At 37.7% G+C, this 23,175-nt stretch overlaps 1 protein-coding gene across 6 annotated transcripts in view; it reads right to left on the minus strand.

The window, feature by feature from the left end:
• The window catches only part of EML4 (EMAP like 4), a 132,250-nt gene that overhangs the window by 26,203 nt on the left and 82,872 nt on the right, over positions 1–23,175 (minus strand). Inside the window, exons 4-12 of one of the 6 annotated variants that reach the window (XM_004582902.2) lie at positions 22,838–23,011; positions 20,923–21,051; positions 20,467–20,492; positions 20,234–20,266; positions 10,952–11,075; positions 8,719–8,868; positions 6,678–6,747; positions 4,792–4,902; positions 2,420–2,515 (exon numbers count right to left, since the gene is read on the minus strand). In XM_004582902.2, coding sequence (XP_004582959.2) covers positions 2,420–2,515; positions 4,792–4,902; positions 6,678–6,747; positions 8,719–8,868; positions 10,952–11,075; positions 20,234–20,266; positions 20,467–20,492; positions 20,923–21,051; positions 22,838–23,011 — 913 coding nt within the window. Of the gene's footprint in view, positions 1–2,419; positions 2,516–4,791; positions 4,903–6,677; positions 6,748–8,718; positions 8,869–10,951; positions 11,076–14,096; positions 14,546–18,923; positions 19,042–20,233; positions 20,267–20,466; positions 20,493–20,922; positions 21,052–22,837; positions 23,012–23,175 lie in introns of those variants that run through there. The other 5 variants (XM_058668020.1, XM_058668019.1, XM_058668021.1 and 2 more) reach the window with 5 other exon arrangements.

The raw sequence follows: 23,175 nt of genomic DNA on the forward strand, positions 1-23,175 counted from the left end.
TACAAGCAGAAGCTACTAGGAATCAAATTCTTCCTGAGGCAGAATTTTCTTCAGATTTTTACTAAACATGTATTCTCTCTCCACGAACAGGAATCAATAAATTGTGTTAGGTTGCTATTTTTTTTTTTTTAAAGAATTTATGTTTTGTTTGCAAGGCAGAGTTATAGAGAGAAAAGAGAACTTCCTTTTAGTGGTTGACTTCCCAGAAGCACAGAACAGGTTGGGATGGGCCAGGTTAAAGCCAGGAGTCAGGAGCCAGGTCTATGTCTTACATATGGGTGCAGGCCAGACTTGAGACATTTTCTGCTGTTTTCCCAGGTGCATCAGTAGGGAGCCGTGTTGGAAGTAGAGCAGCCACGACCCAATGTGATGCCAGCATTATAGGCAACAAGTTAACACAAACGGACCCATTAAGTTAACTTTAGTTGTCATGTAGGCATTGATACTGGATACATACATTGCATACATTACCACAGAAAATGTAGAGTACGAGCTTAGGCAGTGAAAGTGTTGTTCATCAATTACATGAGAGGTGAAACTGAGCTAGGGAAGACACTTACTTGAAAAATGCTGGTTTTGATGTAGAGGATTCTAAAATGAAGATGTCTAGCAGTGTTTACCCCAGTGGTTAAGACACCTGTATTTCATTCTGGAGTACCTCTCACTTTAGCTTTGCATGAATGTGGATTCTACCAGGCAGTGGTTGATGGTTCATAGACTAAATTGGTTCCTGGCACCCAACCTCAACCACAGGCCTAGTCTTGGCCACTGCAGGCATTTGGAGCATGAACCAGTGGAAGTGAACTGTCTCATTATCCAACTCTCTGCTTCTAAGTAAGTAGTAAGTCAGTCTAGCAATCAAGTAGAAATATGGGTTAACCCCAAGACATCTATCTGGCTTGGAAATAACTGATGTGGGTCCCAGCAGATGGGCTGTATCTAAGACCAACGGGGAAAACAGCTTCTCAGCAGAGCAACAAGAATAGTAATCTTCAAAGATATTCAAAGTCCTAAAAGATCAGGAAGTGGCCAGTAAGAGCAAACCCACAAGGCGCCATCTGCTAGTGCTTATTACAAAGATTTAACTCTGTATGTCCCTACATTAACACTAACGACTATTAAAGCTTGAGGCTTATATTCCATCAAGCACATATAAATCTACTTCTTTCAAAAGATTATCTTACTCATGAAAACATAAGAAATCACCTTTTTTGATCAGTACTTTTAAACTCTAAAGCTTAAGGCAAAAAAGAGTTATTTTAAAAAAAGAGGTGCTGAAGAAAATGTGCTGTTACTTAACAGTCCAGCAAATATGAGGCTACCTCACAAAGTTCATGGAAAACGAAATTAGAAGAAAAACTGAACTTGTTTGGGGTAGGGGTGAATAGAAATGTAAAATCCATGGGCCCAGCACAGTAGCCTAGTGGCTAAAGTCCTTGCCCTGTATGCACCGGGATCCCATGTGGGCTCAGGTTCTAATCCCGGTAGCCCTGCTTCCCATCAGCTCCCTGCTCCCTAGGAAAGCAATTGAGGACAGCCCAAAGCCTTGGACCCTGCACCCGCTTGGGAGACCCAGATGAAGCTCCAGGCTCCTGGCTGCAGATCAGCTCAGCTCCAGCCATTGCAGCCACTTGGGGATTGAATCATCAGACAGAAGATCCTTCCTTTCTGTCTTTCCTCCTCTTTGTATATCTTATTTTGCAATAAAAATAAATAAATCTTAAAAAAAAAAAGAAATATAAAATCCATGCCATTTTTTCATAGCGTGCATTTTCCTTTAACTTTTCCAAAGCAGTGCCTTTTCCCCAGGACACCACAGACTTCTCAAAGCCATTCTGTCTTTCCAATCTCCTTGAAAGCCAGAGAGAAAAGGCTATTTTCTAACTCTCCTAAGGACAACTGCAAAGCTAAACTTACTCTTCTCTTACAAGTTACATCGCAATCCATACCAAAGCAGCAATGCCAATCTCAGCAATTACAAATGGTGTAGTATTTCCTACACTAATTCTATAAATATGATTAAAACCAGAGAAACTTACTATAAATGTTGTTTCAGTTATATCAGCCACACAGCTAAGATTAAATCTGTCCTTTGAATTTCTAAAGCATTAACAATGGAATGAAATGATGTATTTTAATAAACAAAAGCAGCCAAGGTTCACTCAATTTTGAGAGTAGACATCCATCTGCTCTGGCATTCCAGTGGCACAATAATGTATGAAATACTACAATTACTTCATGTGGCCAGGCTACCTGATCTTGCATAACTGTAATGTTAATGCCAGATGAATCATAACAAATCAATACATGTAAAGCATTTGGTCAGTGGGCTTACTGTACAACTTAAGAAAATACTCCAAATACAAAACAAATAATATATTCTAAATGTTATACATAATTCATGTATTTTAAAATTTACCTTTATTTCTGCTGCTTTTGATTTCTTCTGCCAGTCCCAAACAGTAAGCATATGCTCATTGGAGTCATCAATAACACATAAATGAACACCTGAATCCTAAAATAAAACCAGTTAAAGGTATTTAAGAATTCCTGAATACATTCATCTTCTATGAAATAATACTGTTACAACAATAAAGTCATTGAAAAGATTTTAAACTCTGCTCTCTAGAAATTAATCAATGCACTACTAAAACTACAGTTTCATCAGAAATACATAAAGATTCTTCTTTATAAAGGTTTGAAAAGCAGAGGTACAGTGAGAGAGGGGGAGACAGAGATCTTCTATCTGCTCATTCACTCGCCAGATGGTCCCGATGGCTGGGACTGGGTAGGTTTGAAGACAGGTACTAGGAGCCACAACCAAGTCTTCCAGAGAAAGGCTCACATAGTTGTTGCTGTCTTCCCAATCTCATTTAGCAGACAGATGGATTGGAAATGCAGCATTCTAGACTTAAACCAGCATTCACACGAGATCCCAGTGTTGTAGGCAACTGCTTAATCCACTATGCCAAAATGCTAGAATCAAGCGTTTCAAAAAATTCGTTTTCTATATTTAATTTTTTTCCCTGCAATGAAACATCCCATCTAGCTACTTCCATTATTTAAGGACAGCAAATAATTTAACTGGAGGATATTTTCGGTCCCTTTGGCACATTTCCTTCCTGCTGCTCAATAAGGTTATTTTGAGGTAGGCAGGAAAGAACGCACACAATTTCCTTTGTTCCTGACCAAAGTTTGATAGTTTGATGGAATAAGCAAAACTAATGGCTATTTTAAAGATTGCTGATAAATGTTTTCTGTGACACACCTGACTTATGCTCACCTGAATAAATAAGAAGAACATGTAACTAAGCTGTTTTTCTGAAATCACTTTTATTATCCTAATTTATGTGACAAATAGGTATGGATGATATGGAACAATTATTCTTCTCATAGTATCTGTAATTATGTGCCTTATGTCTATGGAAACATTGTAGTGAAGAGTGTACTGAGAAGGGTAAAACTACATTTCTTTTAATCTGTATTTGGAATAACTGTCTCAAGTGCAAAGAGGTAGAATACCAATCAATTCAAGACATGGTAACAATGGTATCAACAACAAATCAGTTCTCACTACAGAGAATTTTGGCAGAAAAAAAGAAGTATGTACTCCCATTATTCAGAATATAGCTGCTGGTGGGTAAGAACTTAAATACGAGTGGATAAATACATTCTAAAGAAAATAAAGAGGTCCAATAATACATATGGGAGTTTTTATGTTTGAATCTAAAATTTCTAATCCTGGAATAGGCATTTGGATTCGTGTTTCAGATGGCAATTAGAAGGCCCATATCCTACAGCAGAGTGTCTGGGTTCAGCTCCCTGCACCGGACCTTACCAACAACTTCCTGTGAATGCAGATCTGGGCAGACAGCTGCAATGGCTCAACTGTGTCCAGGCCACAAACACAGGACACTTGGATAAATAACATCAGGTGTTATTCCTCACTCAGAATAAAGCCTCAGACTGCCAAACATAGGGAAGAGCACTTGGCACAATGGTTCTAATTCGCAGCCTGGTAGGTAGCAGGTGGTATTCCAGTAACTGGGTCCTTGCCAATCCACAAAGACGACCTGGAATGAGTTTGTCTCTCGGCTCTGCTGTGGTCCAGGCCTAGCTTCAGCTGCTGTGAACATCTAGGGAGTGTAGCAACAGATGGGAGATTTCTCTAAGTGTTGTCTCGTGTCTCTCAATATTGCTGCCTACCAACTGTGACTTTAATAACCAAATAGGCAGAGGGCTTTTGGTGCAGCAGTTAAGGCATCTTGTGTGATGCTCACACCCCACTCCGGGATCCATGAACTTGAGAGTTCTGGCTCCACTATCAATTCCAGCTTTTGCTAAAGTGCATCATGAAGGCAGACAGGGATGGTTCTGTGCAAACCCTGATTGAGTTACTAAGCCTTGACTGAGTTCTGGTTACTTACTGGCTTCAGCCTGGCCCAGTCTTGGCCTCTGCAAGCATAACAGGAATGAAATTCTCTTTGCACATGAAATGAGGGAGAAGAAATCAGACACAAAATTTCAAATCCTTGCATTATTAAAAAAAATTCATGATTTTAGGGAATAAAAAGACTGAATTCTTTGGTTCCAAAATGCCACTAAGTATAATATCTTGGATCCAAACCAAATCAAAACTTAGTACTTGGGCTAATATGCTCATATTTAAGGAATAATATTAACTAGAGCTATATTTTCCAGTTACGAGTCACTTTCTATTCAGACAAACATACAAAACTGAGCTTAACTTCTTCTTTCATCAGCCTCATTTCTTTAAAAAAAGTTACTTACAGCTTTTGAAAAATCCAGGCATCCTACTCCACGCTCAAAAGTCCCAAGTCCAATGATCTGCAGCGTAGCTAAACTAACTGAATCCCATACTCTGACATGGGGTTGCAGAGGCTGCAAAGACACAAGACAGTAGAACTCACTAGTCTTTAGTTGGATACAAACAAAAAATACCACTACCACAAAGAACTACATACCACCTTTACAAAGACAGAGGAACCCGTACCTATTAGGATATAACTGATAGATTTACACATGTCTCTGAAGATCTTCAGCACCTATTATTCTTTTCATAATCCCCCAAATAAGAAAATAACAACAGTGAAAATAGTAGCAGCAAACAACTTGGATATTTCCTATGTCCCACCATCTTTATTTATTTGGAAAGTCAGATATACAGAGGAGAGAGAGAGAGAGGGGAAGATCTTCTGTCCGATGATTCACTCCCCAGCAGCCACAATGGCTGGAGCTGTGCTGATCTGAAGCCAGGAGCCTGGAGCCTGGAGCCTCTTCCAGGTCTCCCATGTGGGTGCAGGGTCCCAAAGCTTTGGGCTGTCCTCGACTGCTTTCCCAGGACACAAGTAGAGAGCTGGATGGGAAGTGAGGCGGCCAGGATTAGAACCTGTGTCCATATGGGATCCCAGCGCGTAAAAAAAAAGGACCTTAGCCACTAGGCTACTGCGCCAGGTCCTCCACAAATCATTTTAAGTATGCCACTGAAACCTAAAAATCCAATTAACTTTAGTTACTATTAAAATTACTCACTTAACAGAAAACTAGATACAGAGATTTAAATAATTCTCTCAAAGTTAAACTTTTATTAAGATATACAATATAATCTCTCCTTGTTTTTTCTTTCAAAGAAACTGATGTGAGAATGTAATGAGTATGTTCATCCATATCTAACAGTCATTATTTCATCTTCAGGGTTGATTCTTTGGAAAAGGGAATGTTACTCACACGAAGGTCTTCAAAAGTTCATAAAAAATGTGTACTATGAAAAAATCCTATGATCAAATTCCAGACTTTCTTGCACCAATATAAATTTTATCTTTTGAATCTACTTTCCTTGAACTTAATGAGGTTACTCAGGAGCAGGTGAAACACTTTTAAGTGATATCTGCTCTAATCATATTTAAAAAAAAATTGTCAACTCAGAGAAACTGTAGTATCTTTATCAGACCTCACATCATAAATAAAACTAGTTTATCTAAGAAAAACACCTACATTTTACCAAACAAAAAACAAAAAAACTTAAAAAAAACTTTTGTGTTTCCTTTTTGTCACTCATGTGTTGGTTACTCAGTGGCGTGTTTTTTCATGGTGCTGTAATTTGTTGTTGATGCTGTTGTTGTGGCTGTTCTAACTCATACCAGTTATTGACCTGGTTTCATGGCTTCTCATTTATGGAAATGTACAGTGATAGAATACTTGAGTCTATCATATGCAGATGTGGGGGAATAATAGAACATGCATCCCTGCTTTCAAACGAAGCATGGATTCCCAATTGGACATGTGTAGACAACGGGATACTGGACTGTCTGACATTGTCTGTATCAACAATGTTGGGGTACACTTAAATTAGAGACTAACAGAATTATGCTTCCTTATGAAGGACTACGCTATTGTAGTAAACCGGGGGAAATCTGTTGGGGGGTGGGAGTTTGGGGGGGAATCCCAGCCTATACAAAATTGTACCACATATTCAGAATTCAAAATAAAAATATATTTAAAAAAATAAAATGTTGTTATATTGTCTATTACCTGCTTACTTAAGTAATCTTTTGGTAAATTTTGAAACAAAATACATGAGATATAGATAAAAAGACAATTTAATTCTGACAGTAGTATCACCAAGTACAGAACACATAACTGTGCCAGCCACTCACCCTTCCATCTTTATCCACGCCAGCTATCTGTCCAGTTGCAATCCTAATTTTGTCAGGATGTATGGCAAGGCTAAAAAGCATTATAAATAATAACTTTAAATACAGGAAATGTGAAGCAGCAGAAATAAGCACTTTTATCAACTTTTAAAAAGAGTTTTCAGCCAGAAAAATATCACAACTTTGTTGGCAAGCAAGTAACACAAATTGCATGAAGATTCCTGAAATTTTTTCTAAGCTATCCTTTTCTTTTTCCATTTAAAGCTGAACAAACTAATAGTACACTACATTCGAAGAAAAAATTATCCACAACTGTGGCTTGGCAATTAACTGAACTGTCTTCACTTGTTCAAGTTTTCTTCCCAGCCATGTGCACAAGCATACTTACACTTAAAAAAAAAGGGGGGAGACATGGGATGTTACACTGTATCATTTTTAATGTTAAAATTTAGGCAGGTTTCATTATGCTAATATAATTCTTATATGTATACTACTTAAAAATTCTTCTTTTAGGCCATTTCTACTCTTGTACAAACAACCCAGCAGTGAACATCTGAGTACGTATTGTTGTTCATTACCTTCTGGTAGAGCAGTACACATATTCTTGAAGTTTCACAACTTCCTTATATTAAGTGTATCTTTACAGGCAGGCACCCTAGTAGCAAAGTAGGCTAAGACCTCCACCTGTGAGGCTGGTATCCTATATGGGAGCTGTTTGAGTCCCTGCTGCTCCACCTCCCATCCAGCTCCCTGCTTATGGCCTGGGAAAGCAACAGAGGATGGCTCAAGTCCTTCAGCTCCTGCACCCATGGGGGAGACCTGGAAGAAGTTCCATGTTCCCTCCTTCAGATCAGCTCAGCTCCAGCCATTGCAGCCATTTGGGGAGTGAACCAGAAGATGGAAGGTCTCTCTCTGTCTTTCCTTCTCTCTGTAATTCTACCTTTCAAACAAAAACAAAATCTGTTAAAAAATATAAAAATACTTAAGAGAATTTGACTGGTATAAATGGCACCTTGCTTTAACTTCCTTGATAACTAAAGAGGTTAGCATTTATTAATGTTCCTTTAATTCCATTTCCTAAATAGTTTTTCTTTATTTAAATCAACTACATCTAAAACAACTTAAAAAAATCTAACACATTAACATTTTGCTATATTTAATGAAGACTTCTCTATATATAATTAAAGAGACAGATCCCATCCAGGAGTTTACTTCTCCAATACCCATAACGCATAGTTGCCAGAAGTATAAACATAAGTTTTTTAAATGTCCCTAAGTAATGGCCTTAAACAGTAAACTACTAAACAGCAAAACTTTTCTTCTTTAAATTTTAATTTACTTACTTGAGAGGAAGGATTTGCTTATTTGACAAGAGAAATTTACTTCTTTAACAAGAGAGGGAGCAAGAGACCCCATCTACTGGTTTATTGCAAGGAAGTCAACAGTTGGAGCAGAGTCAAAGCCAGGAGCCATAAACTGAATGTCTCCCGTATGAGTGGTAGAAACATGATCACTTGAATCATGATACCATGACACCAGTTAGAGTCTTGCCTGTTTCACTTCTGAGGTGGCTACCTGCTAATGTGCCTGGGAAAGCATGGGAAATGGCCCAACCACCTGGGCACCTGTCACCTACATGGAGAATCAGATGGAGTTCCAGGTTTCTGGCTTGGCCTAGCCCAAACCTGGTTATTGCAGGCATTTGAGGAGCAAACCATTGGATGAAAGATCATTCTCTGTCTCGTCCTCTACTGTGCCCTTCAAATAGGTAGAATAAATCCAAAAAAAGACAAAGATGACAAGGATTATCAGGGACCTGTGTAAGCTGAAGAGATTCCAATGAACATTTAAGGGAATTGTGTTTCTTGCCATAGTTATCTCAGAAAATATTTTAGAAGATTCCAAATCTTTTTCTTTTTAAAGTACCTTCTGCAAAATATCTGTAATATCCTTACATTCTGAGCTGTAAATAAGAAATTATTTTTAATACTACCCACACTTTAAAATTTTGAAAGAAAGTGATCAAATATTAAATGATACCAACCATTTTACACAGTCTGTATGACCCAGGTAGTGTCGTTGAGTTCTTTCTTCATAATTAAATAGTACTACTACTGATGCAATGAAATAAACTATTTCCCCAGTAGGAAGAAGGTAAACATTAGCTCGACAGTCCTTTCCTCGATAACCATATCTTAAAGCACACAGAGTTAAGGTTTCTAATAAATGTAATTCTCAGAGCAATACTTTATCATAGACACCTATGGGGATCAGGACTAGGACTAGAACTAGACAACCCACACCCTATCATTAGTTCTTGTGCAATCCCCAGACTTTGAAGGTGTTTAATTTTTGTTGTCTCCCTCCTTAGAGAAATACACTGAGCTCCAAATAAGCATCAGGCACAATGCTGACACACAGCTCTGCCCAAGGCAAATATGAGGCCTCTGTCCCCAGCGCGTATGTGTTGCAAAGAAGTAATCACCAAATCTATCATTAGATTGTGGTGAAAAAAATTACATGAACAAAAAGTATAAATGAAGGACTAATTCAGATGACTAGAGAGAAAAAAGGGAGTAAAAGACGGCCTCTCTGAGACCGTGATACTTATGTCCGATCTAAGTGATACAAAAAAACAGCCATGAAATTTGGTACAGACTAAGTTAAAAAAAAATGTTGCATTAAATTATAGGACTGCTGTTTAACAGAGAGAATAACAACTGTCCCAAGCTGGAGGGAGAGGGATTACAGAAGAATAGAGCCAGGCAAAGCTCACATTCCCACCTATTTTCCTTTTTTTAAATTTTTAATTACATTGTATTATGTGACAGTTTCATAGGTACTTGGATTCTCCCCACCCCTCCCCAAACCCTCCCACCATGGTGGATTCCTCCACCCTGTTGCATAACCACAGTTCAAGTTCAGTTGAGATTCCCCCATTGCAAGCATATACCAAACACAGAGTCCAGCATCTTATTGTCCAGTCAAGTTCAACGGCTTCTTAGGTATACCCTCTCTGGTCTGAAGGCAGAGCCAGCAGAGTATCATCCTGATCAATTAAAAGCTCCAACATACCATCAGCAAAAATTTACATCATTATGGAATTAATTGACATAGTAATGAGTAACCAATATGTTAAAAATACGAGTTCTTAACCACCTTCTGTGACCACCTCATTGACATTTCAACTTTAGTTTATACACAACATATAACATACATAACATGTTATACATAACATCATATCATCTTAAATTAAGGCAAACATGTGGTATTTAACCTTTTGGGATTGGCTCACTTCCCTTAGCATTATGGTTTCCAGTTTGGCCCATTTGGCCACAAAGAACTGCATTTCCATTTTGTGGAGTATCTTAAAAGTTCCAGAAGATACTAGAATTTCAAGGTGAAATCAGCAAAGTTCCATTTTAAACAGTCATTTAAGAAAAAAAAAAAGACTGGGTAAGTAATTATGGACTTAGAATAAGTTTTGTTAATTTGAGCTCTTAATAAAAATAATTCATATTTTACACACTGTCCGACAGGTCACAAAATGCTTGATGGATGCTGTGTTAAAAAATTCTTAAAACAGTCCTGTGAGGTTGGGTCCCTCAAACCTTTTGAATAAGTGAAAGGGAAGGTGGCTCTACGGTGTAATCCTCTACCTTCAAGTGTCCACTTTCTCTATGGGCACTGATTCGTGTCCGAGCTGCTGAACTTTTGTTCCAGCTTTCTGTTCATGGCCTGGGAAAGCAGTGGAGAACAGCCCAAGTCCTTGGGAACCTGCATCCTCATGGGAGACCCAGAGGAAACTCCTGGCTTCCCGGCTTCAATTAGGCTCACTTCCAGCCATTGTGGCGATTTGTAGAGTGAACCAGCAAATGGAAGATCTTTCCCTCTCTGTCTCCTCTCTGTCAATCTGCCTTTCATATAAAAGTAAGTCATTCTTTAAGAAAAAAGTTAAAGTTAATGCAGAGAACTAGCAGAACCAAAACTCAAATCCTAGTCTTCTACTTCACTGCAGTGCCCTTCCCACCACACATGTACCAGCAGTGACATTCATGGGATACTGCTTGTGCTTTCAGAATTTATCAATTTTGAGGGCTTTAGATTGCCAATAGCAAAATACATATAACCATGCAAAAGGACCAGATGGTGTCTTACTTTAAATTTCTCAAGTGGTTATGTTTGTATGTGACAAGCAATTCTGACAGACTACGTAAACTTTTTTTGTCAACCAGAGACAAAGTAAACCGATCTGCTATCATAGTACAGAAGGATACGCCCACTCCAGTTTGAGCTTCTCAGGAGGCAGTTCTGTTCTGATGTCATCATAGTTATCAATATCAGAAGGAATGAACATTGTAATTGGCCGACCTCGCATAAACATTTTAATATATTCTCCTTCTGTTGAAACACAAGAAAAAATTGTCACATGTATTTCTTGTATAATCACAGAAGATGGATTACTAATGTGATAAAAAAAAACAGCTACTTCACTTTCATGCTCACAATACATTATACAGAATACTGAAAACAAAGTTAATGAAGACTGTGGGGGGAAAACTAGCCATTTCCTTAAATGAGAAAAGTTATTTTCATAATTAAACTATAATTGATCTAATTTGACATATTTCTACAAGTAGACCAGGAAGGCTGAGGTAGAAAACGGAAACGAATACAATTTGGTGGTGGAGTTTTTGTTGTACTTGTTTTTTAATTCTTGACAAGAAAATTATTTGGGCAGACAATACCCATGTCCAGCACACTTTATTAACCAACTGGTGCTTTATCAACACAGACAAAACATGATGCCAAAACTGAAAGGAAACAACAACAAAGGAAACAAGTGAGGCAAAAGGCAACCAACAAAGTAGGAGAAAGTGTCTGCCAATCATATTAAATATGGGGTTAACACAAAATAGGTAAGAAGATCTTTAAACTGAATAGCATAAAAACCTAGTAACTGATAAACTAGGTAAAGGGGTATCTCCAAAACTACACAAATGGCGAACAGATTGTTTTAAAATTCAGTATCATTAGTTATCAGGGAAATGCAAATCAAAACCTCAACTAGAAATTGTTTAACACCTGAGCCCTTGAACACTGATGGCACAAACACAAAATGGTGCAAATATTCAGGATGCTGGTTTCTCAAGAAACTGAAAATAAAGCTACCACTTGTATCAACAATTCCACTATTAGGTGTTTTCCAAAAAGACTGACATCCCGGTCTTAAAGAGACATCAGCACTCTAACATTCACCAGCATTACACATAACAGTTACAATATGGATACAATCTAAAGAGCTATCACAAAGGAATAAAGATACAAACATACACTAGAATGCAACTGTCTCCAAAAAAATTTTTTTTGCAATATACAGTCACTCAGATAAACTTTGTCAATCATATAAAATATTACACATCCCTTCCACTTGTGTGAGGTATCTTAAAATGGTCAAATCCACAGAATCATAGCTTAATGGTGGTCAACAGGGGTTAAGAGGAGAGAGCAAGACAAAGTTTTCAACAACCTGTGTAACAAAGTCTCATGCAAGAAAAAAGTGTTAGGTCAGCTGTGCTACACTGTAGCTTCAGTCTCCAATAATGCATTGGATCCATGAAAATTTGAAGAGGGCAGATCTCAAGTAATGCTGTTACCAAAACAAAAGACAAATCTACTCAAATCAGTACTTATTCTTTACAAAAGGAAACAGAACTTCCTGTCACTAAACAGAATATGATGGCTTACTATTATTTCAAAAGTAGGTAACAGATGCCAGCACTGTAGCACAGCAAGTTAAACCACTACCCACAAGGCCAGCATCTGTTGAGTACCAGTGCAGGTCCCAATGGCTTGGTTTCTGAGCCATCTCCCTTCTAATGTGCCTGGGAGAACAATGGATCAAGGCCCAAGTGCTTAGGCCCCTGCCACTCATGTGGAGATCAAACAGAGTTCCTGGCTTCTGGTTCCCATCTTGGTTAGCCCTGGCCCTTGTAACCCTCTGGGGAATGAGTTGGCAGATGGGAGATCTTTCTCTCATTTGTTCACTCTGCCTTGAAAAATAAATAAATTTTAAAACAAAAACAAAACCATTCAATCTCGCCCCTAACATTCACATGACCTACATATAGATAGGTTTAATAAACACTGACATTAACTGTAAAATGGTTACCAAAAACCTTAAAGGAGTGAAAGAAAGGGACTGAACACAAAAGCATGAGAATATCTAGCACTTCCTAACCTGTAAACAACATTAGAACCAGACTAAAAATACAACCATGAACCAGAAACTGTTATCATCTTAACACCTCTAATAACCACTCTGGTTACCCACAGAGACAGGCACATAGTAACTAAATAATACAAACCATGAAAAGCAGGAAAAGAAATTATTTGCTGAACATCAACAAGTGTTTCTTTGGTGTCAGATTAAAAATTTGTGCTTGTTACGGGTGAGAAGTTCAAGTTATTTTTATTATTATTACTCACAGTGTGCTCAGCCTCAGAGTCTGACTTAAGCGCAGAGTAAGACCTCCCACACCATAACTGCAGTATCACATGATGTATTTCTTTATTACTTCTGAGTCTAAGAGTGGGCTCTGCTTCCTGATGATCTGAGCACACCTGGACTTGGATAACTAAGTGACTACTACTGTGACATCCCTCCTGCCATCCTCTTTAACTACATCTTCTAGTCCCTCTGCATAGTTTACTCTTACAGCTGTTATTACACAATTCTTCCTCTAGCAGTTTTTACAGATCGTTTTTTAAAAGCACATACCCAGCCCTTTTGAATCTGTTGCAAATTCTTTGACCAGAGGCACCCAATGTCTTCCCAATTTAAAAAAAAAATTATAAATGCTTCCATTTCTATCTATAACAAACGTGCCTGTGTACACACACACACAAGCAAAGGGAAATGGTTAGATAAAATATTTAGCAACAAAACAAACATATAGAAACACAGCTAAGAACAGCATGCCAATTCACTTTTCAATCATCAACGATAGGAGAAACTAATGAACTACCTAGACGACTGAGGTTGGGGACGCTGGTGTCCCTCCAGACCATATTAGGGAACAACAGCTGGTCAGTTCATGAAAGATGCGTACTCAGCCCAGTATCTTCTCATTTCTCAAAAGAAACTCAGTAATTGTGCAATCTCTCAATTTTCAAATGTTAGTTTATTTGCCATAAAGAAGAAAACTGTGTGAAGCACATCTCTTTGACCTACACACAAGTACAATACAACCTCTGGCGAGCATGTGAATATGTAAAAGGTGCAGGTTAAAGTCTCTTTGCTCTCCAGTCAACCTGTTATTGCACTTTTTCTGGAGATTCTCAGGCCTGCTGATCATAAAGTCAAATGACCTACACTTTGGATTGTATTACTCCACAACACTACTTTCTAGCTGCCCTTACCATAAACAACCAGCAAAGTTAAGGCAAAGGGATCGCTCATCTCAACATTTTTATCTTCTATCTTGACACAGTGAAAATTCCTGGGAGAGAACACAGTTCTTGGTTTGAATTTCAGTTTTAGTACTTACAGCTGAAGGTCAAAGAAAATAAACATTCTTAACTGAATCTGATCAGATAGAAAACTTTGATCATAAAAGAAATTCTGGAAACCAGTGTTGTAGCACAGCAAGTGAAGCTGCCTCCTATGATGCCAACTCCGGTTTGAGTACTGACCGTTCCACTTCTGATTTAGCTTCCTGCGAATGAGCTGAAAAAGCAGTGGAAGATGACCCAAATCCTTGGGTCCTTGCCACCTATGTGAGAGAACTACAAGAAGCTTCTGGCTCCTGGTATCAGCCTGGCCTGCCCGGCCCAGCTGGCCCAGCCCTGGCTGTTTTAGCCACCTGGTGAATGAACCTGTTGATGGAAGAGTCCCTCCCTCTCTATAACCCTTTAAAAAAAAAAAAAAAGTCGTAAAAAAAAAAAAAAAGACTGCATTTTACTTTCTAAGAAGGAAGGAAGGAGGGGGAGAGGGAGGAAAGAAGCAAGTAAGAAATGAAGTTCTCTAAGATGGTGTTAATGCAACTGTTAGCTCCTTTCTCTAGAAACACAGAGAACTAAAATACATATATCTTAAGGGTTCACTTAATGCAGCCTCCTACATTTTTTGTAACTTTATTTTTATAATCTGAAAGGCAGATCAGATTTACACAGAGACAAAGATCTTCCAGGTGCTGGTTCACTCCTCAAATGGCTGCAATGGCTGGTACTGAGTCAATCCAAAGCTAGGAGCTTTCCTGGGTCTAACAAGTGGGTGCAAAGTCCCAAGACTTTGGGACATCCTCTTAATTGTTTTTTCAGGACACAGGAAAGGAACTGGATGGGAAGTGGAGCAGCTAGGACACAAATTGGTGCCCATATGGGATCTAGGCAGTTGCAAGGTGAGGATTTAGCCATTAAGCCATCACACTGGGCACCCAACTTCCTACTTTTTTACAAAAAAGAAAAATCAAAGCTCAGGGAAGTTAAATGAATTTTCACATTGTGTTCTAAAATTTTACTATTATTTAGAACTTTGGAAACACTTTCACTCTGAATCTAGGCAAGTATAAAATATACACCAAAGAGGCTGGCATTGTGGAACAGCCGGCTAGTCTTCAGCCTTGACACTAACACCCCATAAACGGGCTGGTTTGAGACCGGGATGCTCTACTTCTGATTCAGCTCCCTGCTAATGTGCCTGGGAAAGCAGTGCAAGATGGCCCTCTGCTCCCAAGTGGGAGACCCAGAGAAAGCTCCTGACTCTTGGTTTCAGATCAGTTCAGCTCCTACTGCAGCAATTTGGGGACTCAACCACTAGACAGATTTTTCTCTCTCTCCTTCCACCCTCAACTGCTTTTCAAATAAAATATTCAACAAAATAGCGAGGTGCCCAGCTTGGTCTGTAGAGATCTACTGATCTGTCAGCACAGCCTACGTAAAATTCAAGCAATATTGGCTTGAGGTTTAGATGGCAATAGGTGGAAATCGAGGAGAACATAGTAAAGGACAAGCATGTTCATGCTTTTTTATATCTGGGAAGCATGAATGTTAGGCAACAGCTGAGAAACTCAATATTGCACTTTCTATGTCCTGCTGCCAGTTTCAGCGTTTGTTCTATACTCTACCATCTCCTTTAGGCTGTACAAACCCTCAAAGTGCTCCAAATTGAATAATGGTCATCATATTCTGTAATTAGCATTCCCAAATGTTTTGACAATGCTGTCTTAGGTATTCTGAGAAAGGCAGCATAGTTGAAATGATCCATATTTTTTGTGTATAAATAACTGGTTACTAAAGTAATTTCATTATTTAAAAGATTATAAAAGTTTACCAACTTTTCTATGAATTGGAACAAAGTAAACTCAACTCCAAAATTGGTACCACTCACGTTATGGTTTGCTTTATTACTATCAGACAGTAACTCAACAACAGAATGTTAAGGATCTGGCTTTTGACTGAAATCATCTGTTTAAAGGGTATTTCCTATATGGAGACTTCTGAAAACTAGAATGCTGAAAACTTAAAGCATCTATCTCCCCAAAAGGTGCCACTTTAGTCCATTTCTATTTTTATTTTAGAATAAGAGAGAGAGGAAAATCTTCTCTCTGAGGATTCACTGCCCAAATAGCCGCAATGTCTGGAGCTGAGCTGGTCTGGAGCTGAGGTGATCCGGAGCCAGGAGCCCGAAGCCTCTTCCAGGTCTCCCATATGGGTGCAGGTCCCAAAGCTTTAGGCCATCCTCGACTGCTTTCCCAGGCCACAAGCAGGAAGTTGGATGGGAAGCAGGGCTGCTGGGTTTAGAACCGGTATTCATATGGGATCCTGGCGCATTCAAGGTAAGGACTTTAGCCGCTAAGCCACCATGCTCGGCCCTGCAACAGTATTTGCAGGAGCCTCCTCAGGGTCTCCCCTGTGAACACAGGGTCTCAAGTACTCAAGCCATCCTCCACTGCTTTTCAAGTCATAAAAGGGGAGCTGGAAGATTAGTGTAGCAGCTGGAACTACAACCAGTGCCAACAAGGGATGCTGGTGCTGCAGCTAAAATATTAGTCTGTTGAGTCCCGAGAATAGCCACTGCTCTACTTTCAATTCAGCCCTGAGAAGGTAGTGGAGGATGGTTTAAGTCCTCAGGCCCCTGCACACACATGTGAAACCTGCAAGAACCTCTTGACTCCTGGCTTTGGACTGGCCTGGCTCCAACCACTGTGAACTCTGGGTGAGTTAACCAGCAGGTGGACGATCCCTTTGTCTCGCCTTCTCTCTGTAAATCTGCTTTTCCAATAAAAGTAAATCAATCTTTAAAAAAATCTATATCTTCCTAGTAAACAATAGATTAGAATCTGATTTTTCTAACAAAAAAAGTCCAACAGGAAAACTTCCTCCAATTTTAAACTGAATTGATAGGACTCTGATCAAAACAGAACTGAGCAGAACTAAGGCAAAAGTGTTTTTAAAGTAAAAGGGGATTAGACCTCAGGGAACAGATCAAGATATAGGTCACTAAGAGCTTTCTAGTTGCTTAACTGGTCTTCTTCCCACAACTAGCCTATGTACAAGCTAGTTTACTTCCTACAGCTTTCAAGCAGGTTCCCACCTTCTGCCTACACGCACATCAGAATATGCATATTCACAGCTTTTGTCCGAAATGTTACCACTCACCTAAATATACCAATTGTAAATTGGCTTTTTCCTAAAAGCACATGGCTTGGAACAATTCACAGCTGTCATTGGCATAAAAGAACTTAAGAATTAATACATTATATTTGGGGCTTGGCAGCATGGCCTAGTGGCTAAGGTCCTCCTCGCCTTGATCCCATATGGCCGCTGGTTCTGATCCCGGCAGCTCCACTTCCTCTCTATCTCTCCTCCTCTCAGTATATCTGACTTTGTAATAAAAATAAAATAAATCTTTAAAAAAAAAATACATTATATTTGAAAAAACTGTCCCCAAATGAAGCATTAGCATTAACAGAATAAAGTGTTGTAATAATACCAAAACACAATGAGTATCAAATCTCTGAAATTTAACTGCAGTTTATAGCATGTGATGACTGTCTTATGGTTATCTTTTCATCTGAAGCTATGCATGAATACAAACACCATCAAACACTTAAGTATTAAAAATTAAAAACTGGCCCCAGCACAGTAGCCTAGTGGCTAAATCCTCGCACTGCGTGCTCCAGGATCCCATGAGTGCCAACTTGTCCCTGCTGTTGCACTTCCCATCCAGTTCCCTGCTTGTGACCTGGGAAAGCAGTGGAGGACGGCCCAAAGCCTTGGGACGCTGCACCTGAGTGGGATCACTGAAAAAGCTCCTGGCTTCAGATCAAATCAGCTTCAAATCAGCTCAGCTCTGGCCATCAGCTGCCACCTAGGAGTGAACCAGCAGATGAAGATCTTTCTCTGTTATCTCCTTCTCTCTGTAAATCTGACTTCATAATAAAAATAAATAAATCTTTATAAAAAGTTAAAACTTATTTGATTCCACATTCCAGACTCTGTTAAAATTCTTAGTATCTAATTTTTATAATAACCTGCTGAGGAATTACTGTTATTTCAGCTACAGATTTGTAAACAAAGACTGAGGGAGTGGTAAAGTAACTTACGTAATGGCACCACAGGCAATCAGTAGTGATGTCAGTCTCCATATTCCAAAACCCATTATGTTTAACAGCTACATTGTGTTGCTTGCCCAACAATTGCTTCATTAGACAACTCTGGGGCAATTATCTTCCCATATCCAACCTCCTAATCTTTTCCAAACATCCACCACTCCTTGTTTCAGTTCATGCCACTAAAATGCGTTGCTCAGGCTGGTGTTCACAGATTCCCACTATTCTTTACTGCCGATTTTCTACTTCCTAAGCCATCTACAATGCACTTACTTCTTTCTAAAAGCTTTTGCTCAATCTCAGTAAGGTCTGAACTATACAGCAGAGTGAAATAAAAAGTTCTCCCTACAGAAACATTCGAATGACTAAAACCTATTCACCAGTCAGGCCACAGAATTAGACTAAAGTGGCTGAGGAACAGACTCACACTCCTGAAAATAAATAAAGTTCAATACAAGCAGCATTTTGCATCCGGACCCATCTTTTTGAGGTTAAAATTCTTTTAACAGAATTGAACCTATTTCCCTGTCTTTTCTCTAGCTCTTCATTTAATCCTTCTTTCAAGACAATGAATGCAATCCTGTTCAGTGGTTTCTACAGCAAATCTCCCCCCTTTTAAAATATATTTACTTACTTGTTTACCTGGATGACTTTGAACATTTTGTCACTAACAGGAACCACTCTTACATACCAATTTTAAGTTTCTTTTCCTTCCAAAGAACATACCCCCAACATGAGAAAAGGGCAGGCAGCCCTTTCTCATTTACCTAATAAGGATTTTATAAAATGTGAGCTCTTTTGCAAAAATATTTAATATTACCATACTATAATTACTGTTTTGTAGCATCAAGGTACTTTCATATGGATTATTTCACCTTTCAGTAGTCACATGGTATTGACATTTGGCTATACAAGTTTATTAAGCAGAAAACCAGTACTAAATGCTAAACACGTGATTCCCTAATCTCTGTTCTTTCCTCTCTACATCACTGTTTCTACTTCTAAAAATGTTTTTGGTATATAGTAGGAATTGTCTTTGTAAATCTTAAAGTATTTAAGCCAATAATCTGCACTTGGCTATAATGGAGGTAGAAAGTAAGATCTAATAAAATGAGAACAATGCCATCAAAATTCAAGTTGATTAAATGTTCTTAATACACAACAAATGAGTCAAAGATGATCATAGACAACTACTAATTATTTTGTAATTGAAACCAAAGAAAAAAGAAAGTAAAAACCCACAGAAATTAGGTTAGATCTCTAACAGGAACTTTAACCACACTGTAGCTGGTTAATAATCCAGAAAATAAAGATAACTATGATATACAGAAATGAGCTGCAAAAGCATGCACAGAAAAGACGTGCTTTCATTTAGAACAGCATGCGTCAATTAAATGAACAGGCAATCTTAAAGAGAATGTAAAACTCATGTAAAACCTTCCTATATTGCCATTAAACTAAACACACATTTACAGAAAGTCTGCTCTCCTTTTTTGGTCAGAACAAGCCAACAACAGCAAGTAGCCAGAAATTACAATTAATATAAATGAAAAATTTAAGAGGAAATGAATTTGCTACACTCATTATAGTATTTTCATTCTCAGCGTCAAGAAATGAGTGATTATTTGCAATGAGGTTGGCAAGACAAGAAACTGAGTTAAATTTATCAATCTTTTAAATGGCTTTTCTATTTTTCTTTTTTTTTTAGCAAAGTAGAGAATATTTCAGGCCTTGTTTTAATGCTATATTTACTTTCACTGTTCACCTATAATCATCAGATTTCACAGATAGGAGAGATTTTTTTAAAAAGTAGTTGGATTCACTCATATTACCATATTTCTTCTGTTCAGAGCAAAGCCAGATAATATAAATAATGAAAAGCCAAATAAGAGATCCAAGAAGAAATTAACTTAGAAGGCAACCAACTGCGTAGCTTATTCTTACCTTGGCTGTTTTTTTCACGGGTTGACATTTTTGCTGGTTGAGACAAAAATGACATATCTTACAACAAAAATTGGGTACTTTCTTAAATGACTATAGTAATGAATTTCTCTCATTTGTACAAGCTAGTGAAGTACACCAAATGAAAAATAAGTCAATATTTTATCTACTAGCAAAATTAAACTGAGGTAGAGAAGCAAAAAAAAAACTTTTTTAGTAAAGGCTTTTTAATTTACCTTGGTTGATGATGACATCTTTATGCCTAAAAAGAGAATTCAAGAAACACATTTATTTTACATGATTTCATATGGCTGATCATTAAAATCACCTAAAGACCTTATGAAATTTTTTGTAGCCCTCGATCTTAAATAAATCTCTAGAAGTGAAATTTTGGGATCAGTATCTGTATGGTTTCTCACTGGCCTCCATTACTAACATCACTGTTTCATAAAACAATGAATATCCTAGAGTAATACCTCAATAGTGAAAAGCATAACAAAACTTAAGAAACGTGAGATTTACTAATTGAGTTGGGGGTCGTTAACAAAAAGATACAACTTTTTTTAAGACCTAAAAATTAGAGTAGAAAATACAGACATTTTAAAATGTTACTTTAAGAGATTCAAATTAGGCATATACGACTTAACCTGCCAACATAGCAGATATAAAAGAGTAAGAACTATAATACTCACTTGTCTGTATTTTTAATAACTTTGGGTATTAATTTTGATGTTGAAGGCGTTCTCAGTAATTTATTACGACTATCATCTGAATTTTCCCATGAATTATGTGACTTTTCAGTTGTTGGTGGTCGTTTTATACTAGAAGAAATATATACATTTCTTAGAGAAAAATTCTGACCATCAATGACAAGTAATGGACACTTTAAACAAAAAACAGTAATTAATATTTCCTTAAAAGCTAATCCAGAAAAGAGAAGGAAAGATTAGTTGAAAGGCTGTGCCTGGATGAGTGAAGGAATTAAACAAGGCAGTTGCTGAATCTGTTTTATAATGTCACTATTATTCATAAAATTCACAAGAATATCTGATTTAAAATTTTTACCTTTTGTTAACAGAAAAAAGGCCACTAGTCCACATCTTTGAGTAACAATTTCTCATAATCTGTAGCTCCAGGAAGCTGTAAAATTTACATGGCTGAAACTGTTTTTTATGTCATTCTATACTCATTTCGTTACATTACATATGATACAAATTATAATTTCCAAATTGGGGACTTTAGATATAAAATTCTTTTTTATAGCTTTAGAGACAAGTTTTACCAGTGACCAGATAAACAAGATTTGATAAGAAAAAAATGTGGTATTATCAATGCTGGATCCCTTTTATTTATTACAACCAAAATTAATAATTTTGGCAGCTGCATTGTAATTATCCTAAAACTCATCCAGTCTTCAGTATTTTTGCATAGTAAATCCAAGGAGTGGCCAAGAAGGGCAAGCACATTTCCAGGAGCTCTCAGAAGCTGAAAAAAAGACTGGGACAAAGAAGACACCAAGTCAAAATGGAACCTTAGAGAACCATAAAGAGATTGATAACTAAAAGCCACCTTTAACCACACACACTCCAAAGTCGGACACTTTAAAGACTACCTTCTAGAGAAACTCCATAGGAGATCAGGCCAAAGATTTACAAACCATTTATGCAGTGTAAGATTCTGCACAACACACACAAAGCATTTTGTAAATTGTAAACATGCATCAATCAAGTGAAGGGTAGTTTAATTTCTCCGAATCTCCACTAGAGACTTGAGACAATATATTAAAATGATCAAATAAAAAATGTATTGCAATTCTTTTAGGAACAGTTTTCATTCATTTTACTAAAATCCTTGAAAATCCTGGGAATAATTTATTTCCTAAGGTTACCAAGCACAAGGAGGAATGATATAATGCATCTATACCTAATCATAAAGCTTGAATCAACATCTCCGGAATAGGAAAATTTAATTAAGTTGGTTTCAATATTTGATTACAAGGCAGCTGTAGCAGTGAACTCCCAGCATGCAGGTTTAGGTTCCCAATTTAGGCTCACACACATTGTTAGAATATTTATCCCTTCTCCCCTTCTCACAAACTAAAAATTTGGACACAGAGAGAAGCCCTCAAGCAAGCCTTTAGCATAGAAAAGACCAGATGAAATGGATTCATTTCTTTACATAAGCAAGAACTTATCCTCCCAAAACCCAAAACTGAAACTGAGACGCAGCCACAATGAAGAGCCATTTGTTGAGAAGGGCCTTTGCAAGTTGAAGGTTGTAATGACGCCAAAATATGGTGAGGATAATTACATATGACCATTTGCTACCCATGGCTTAAAGTTATATATAAATATATAAATTGCTAATTTTACATTAAAATATTTTTTTGGTTTTAAAAAGATACTTTCTGCAGTTCTTTTATCAGATTGTCTTATTTTAAATAAGAAATTTGGACCTTAAAACTTTGTTCCCCAATTACGACAAAGAAGAGAAAGAAGCCACTAGGCTTTTTCTCTTGAAATCCAAGGATAGCCAACTTTCCCAAGTTACTGAATTTAGGTATCATTACAACCATTCCCTAGGTCTGAACTCAGGGACAGTTAAAACCTTTTGGTGGGAGTAGAATTCTTGCTTTCTGGAGTTTGTCTGTGTATTTGGAGAGGCTGTGAAGAGGGCTGGGGAGAAGGTGATGCTCGAATTTGTGGACTTTGATCATTAGAATGAGATTCCTCTTTTTTTTCTCTCTGTCCTTGTGATTTTTCTTTCTTTTTTTCTGTACCACTGTAAAATAAAGTATAACATGGAACAACATATATTTAACAAATAAAAGAAAAAAAATCATAAGTAGTTATATAATTCAAAAATTTAATTCATACAGCTGAAACAATTTACTTTGCTTCCCATTCAGTAAGGAGAAGTACTTCTTTGAAAACTCTACACGCTAT

This window comes from Ochotona princeps, chromosome 8 (genome assembly GCF_030435755.1).
Source record: "Ochotona princeps isolate mOchPri1 chromosome 8, mOchPri1.hap1, whole genome shotgun sequence".
Taxonomy (NCBI): domain Eukaryota; kingdom Metazoa; phylum Chordata; class Mammalia; order Lagomorpha; family Ochotonidae; genus Ochotona; species Ochotona princeps.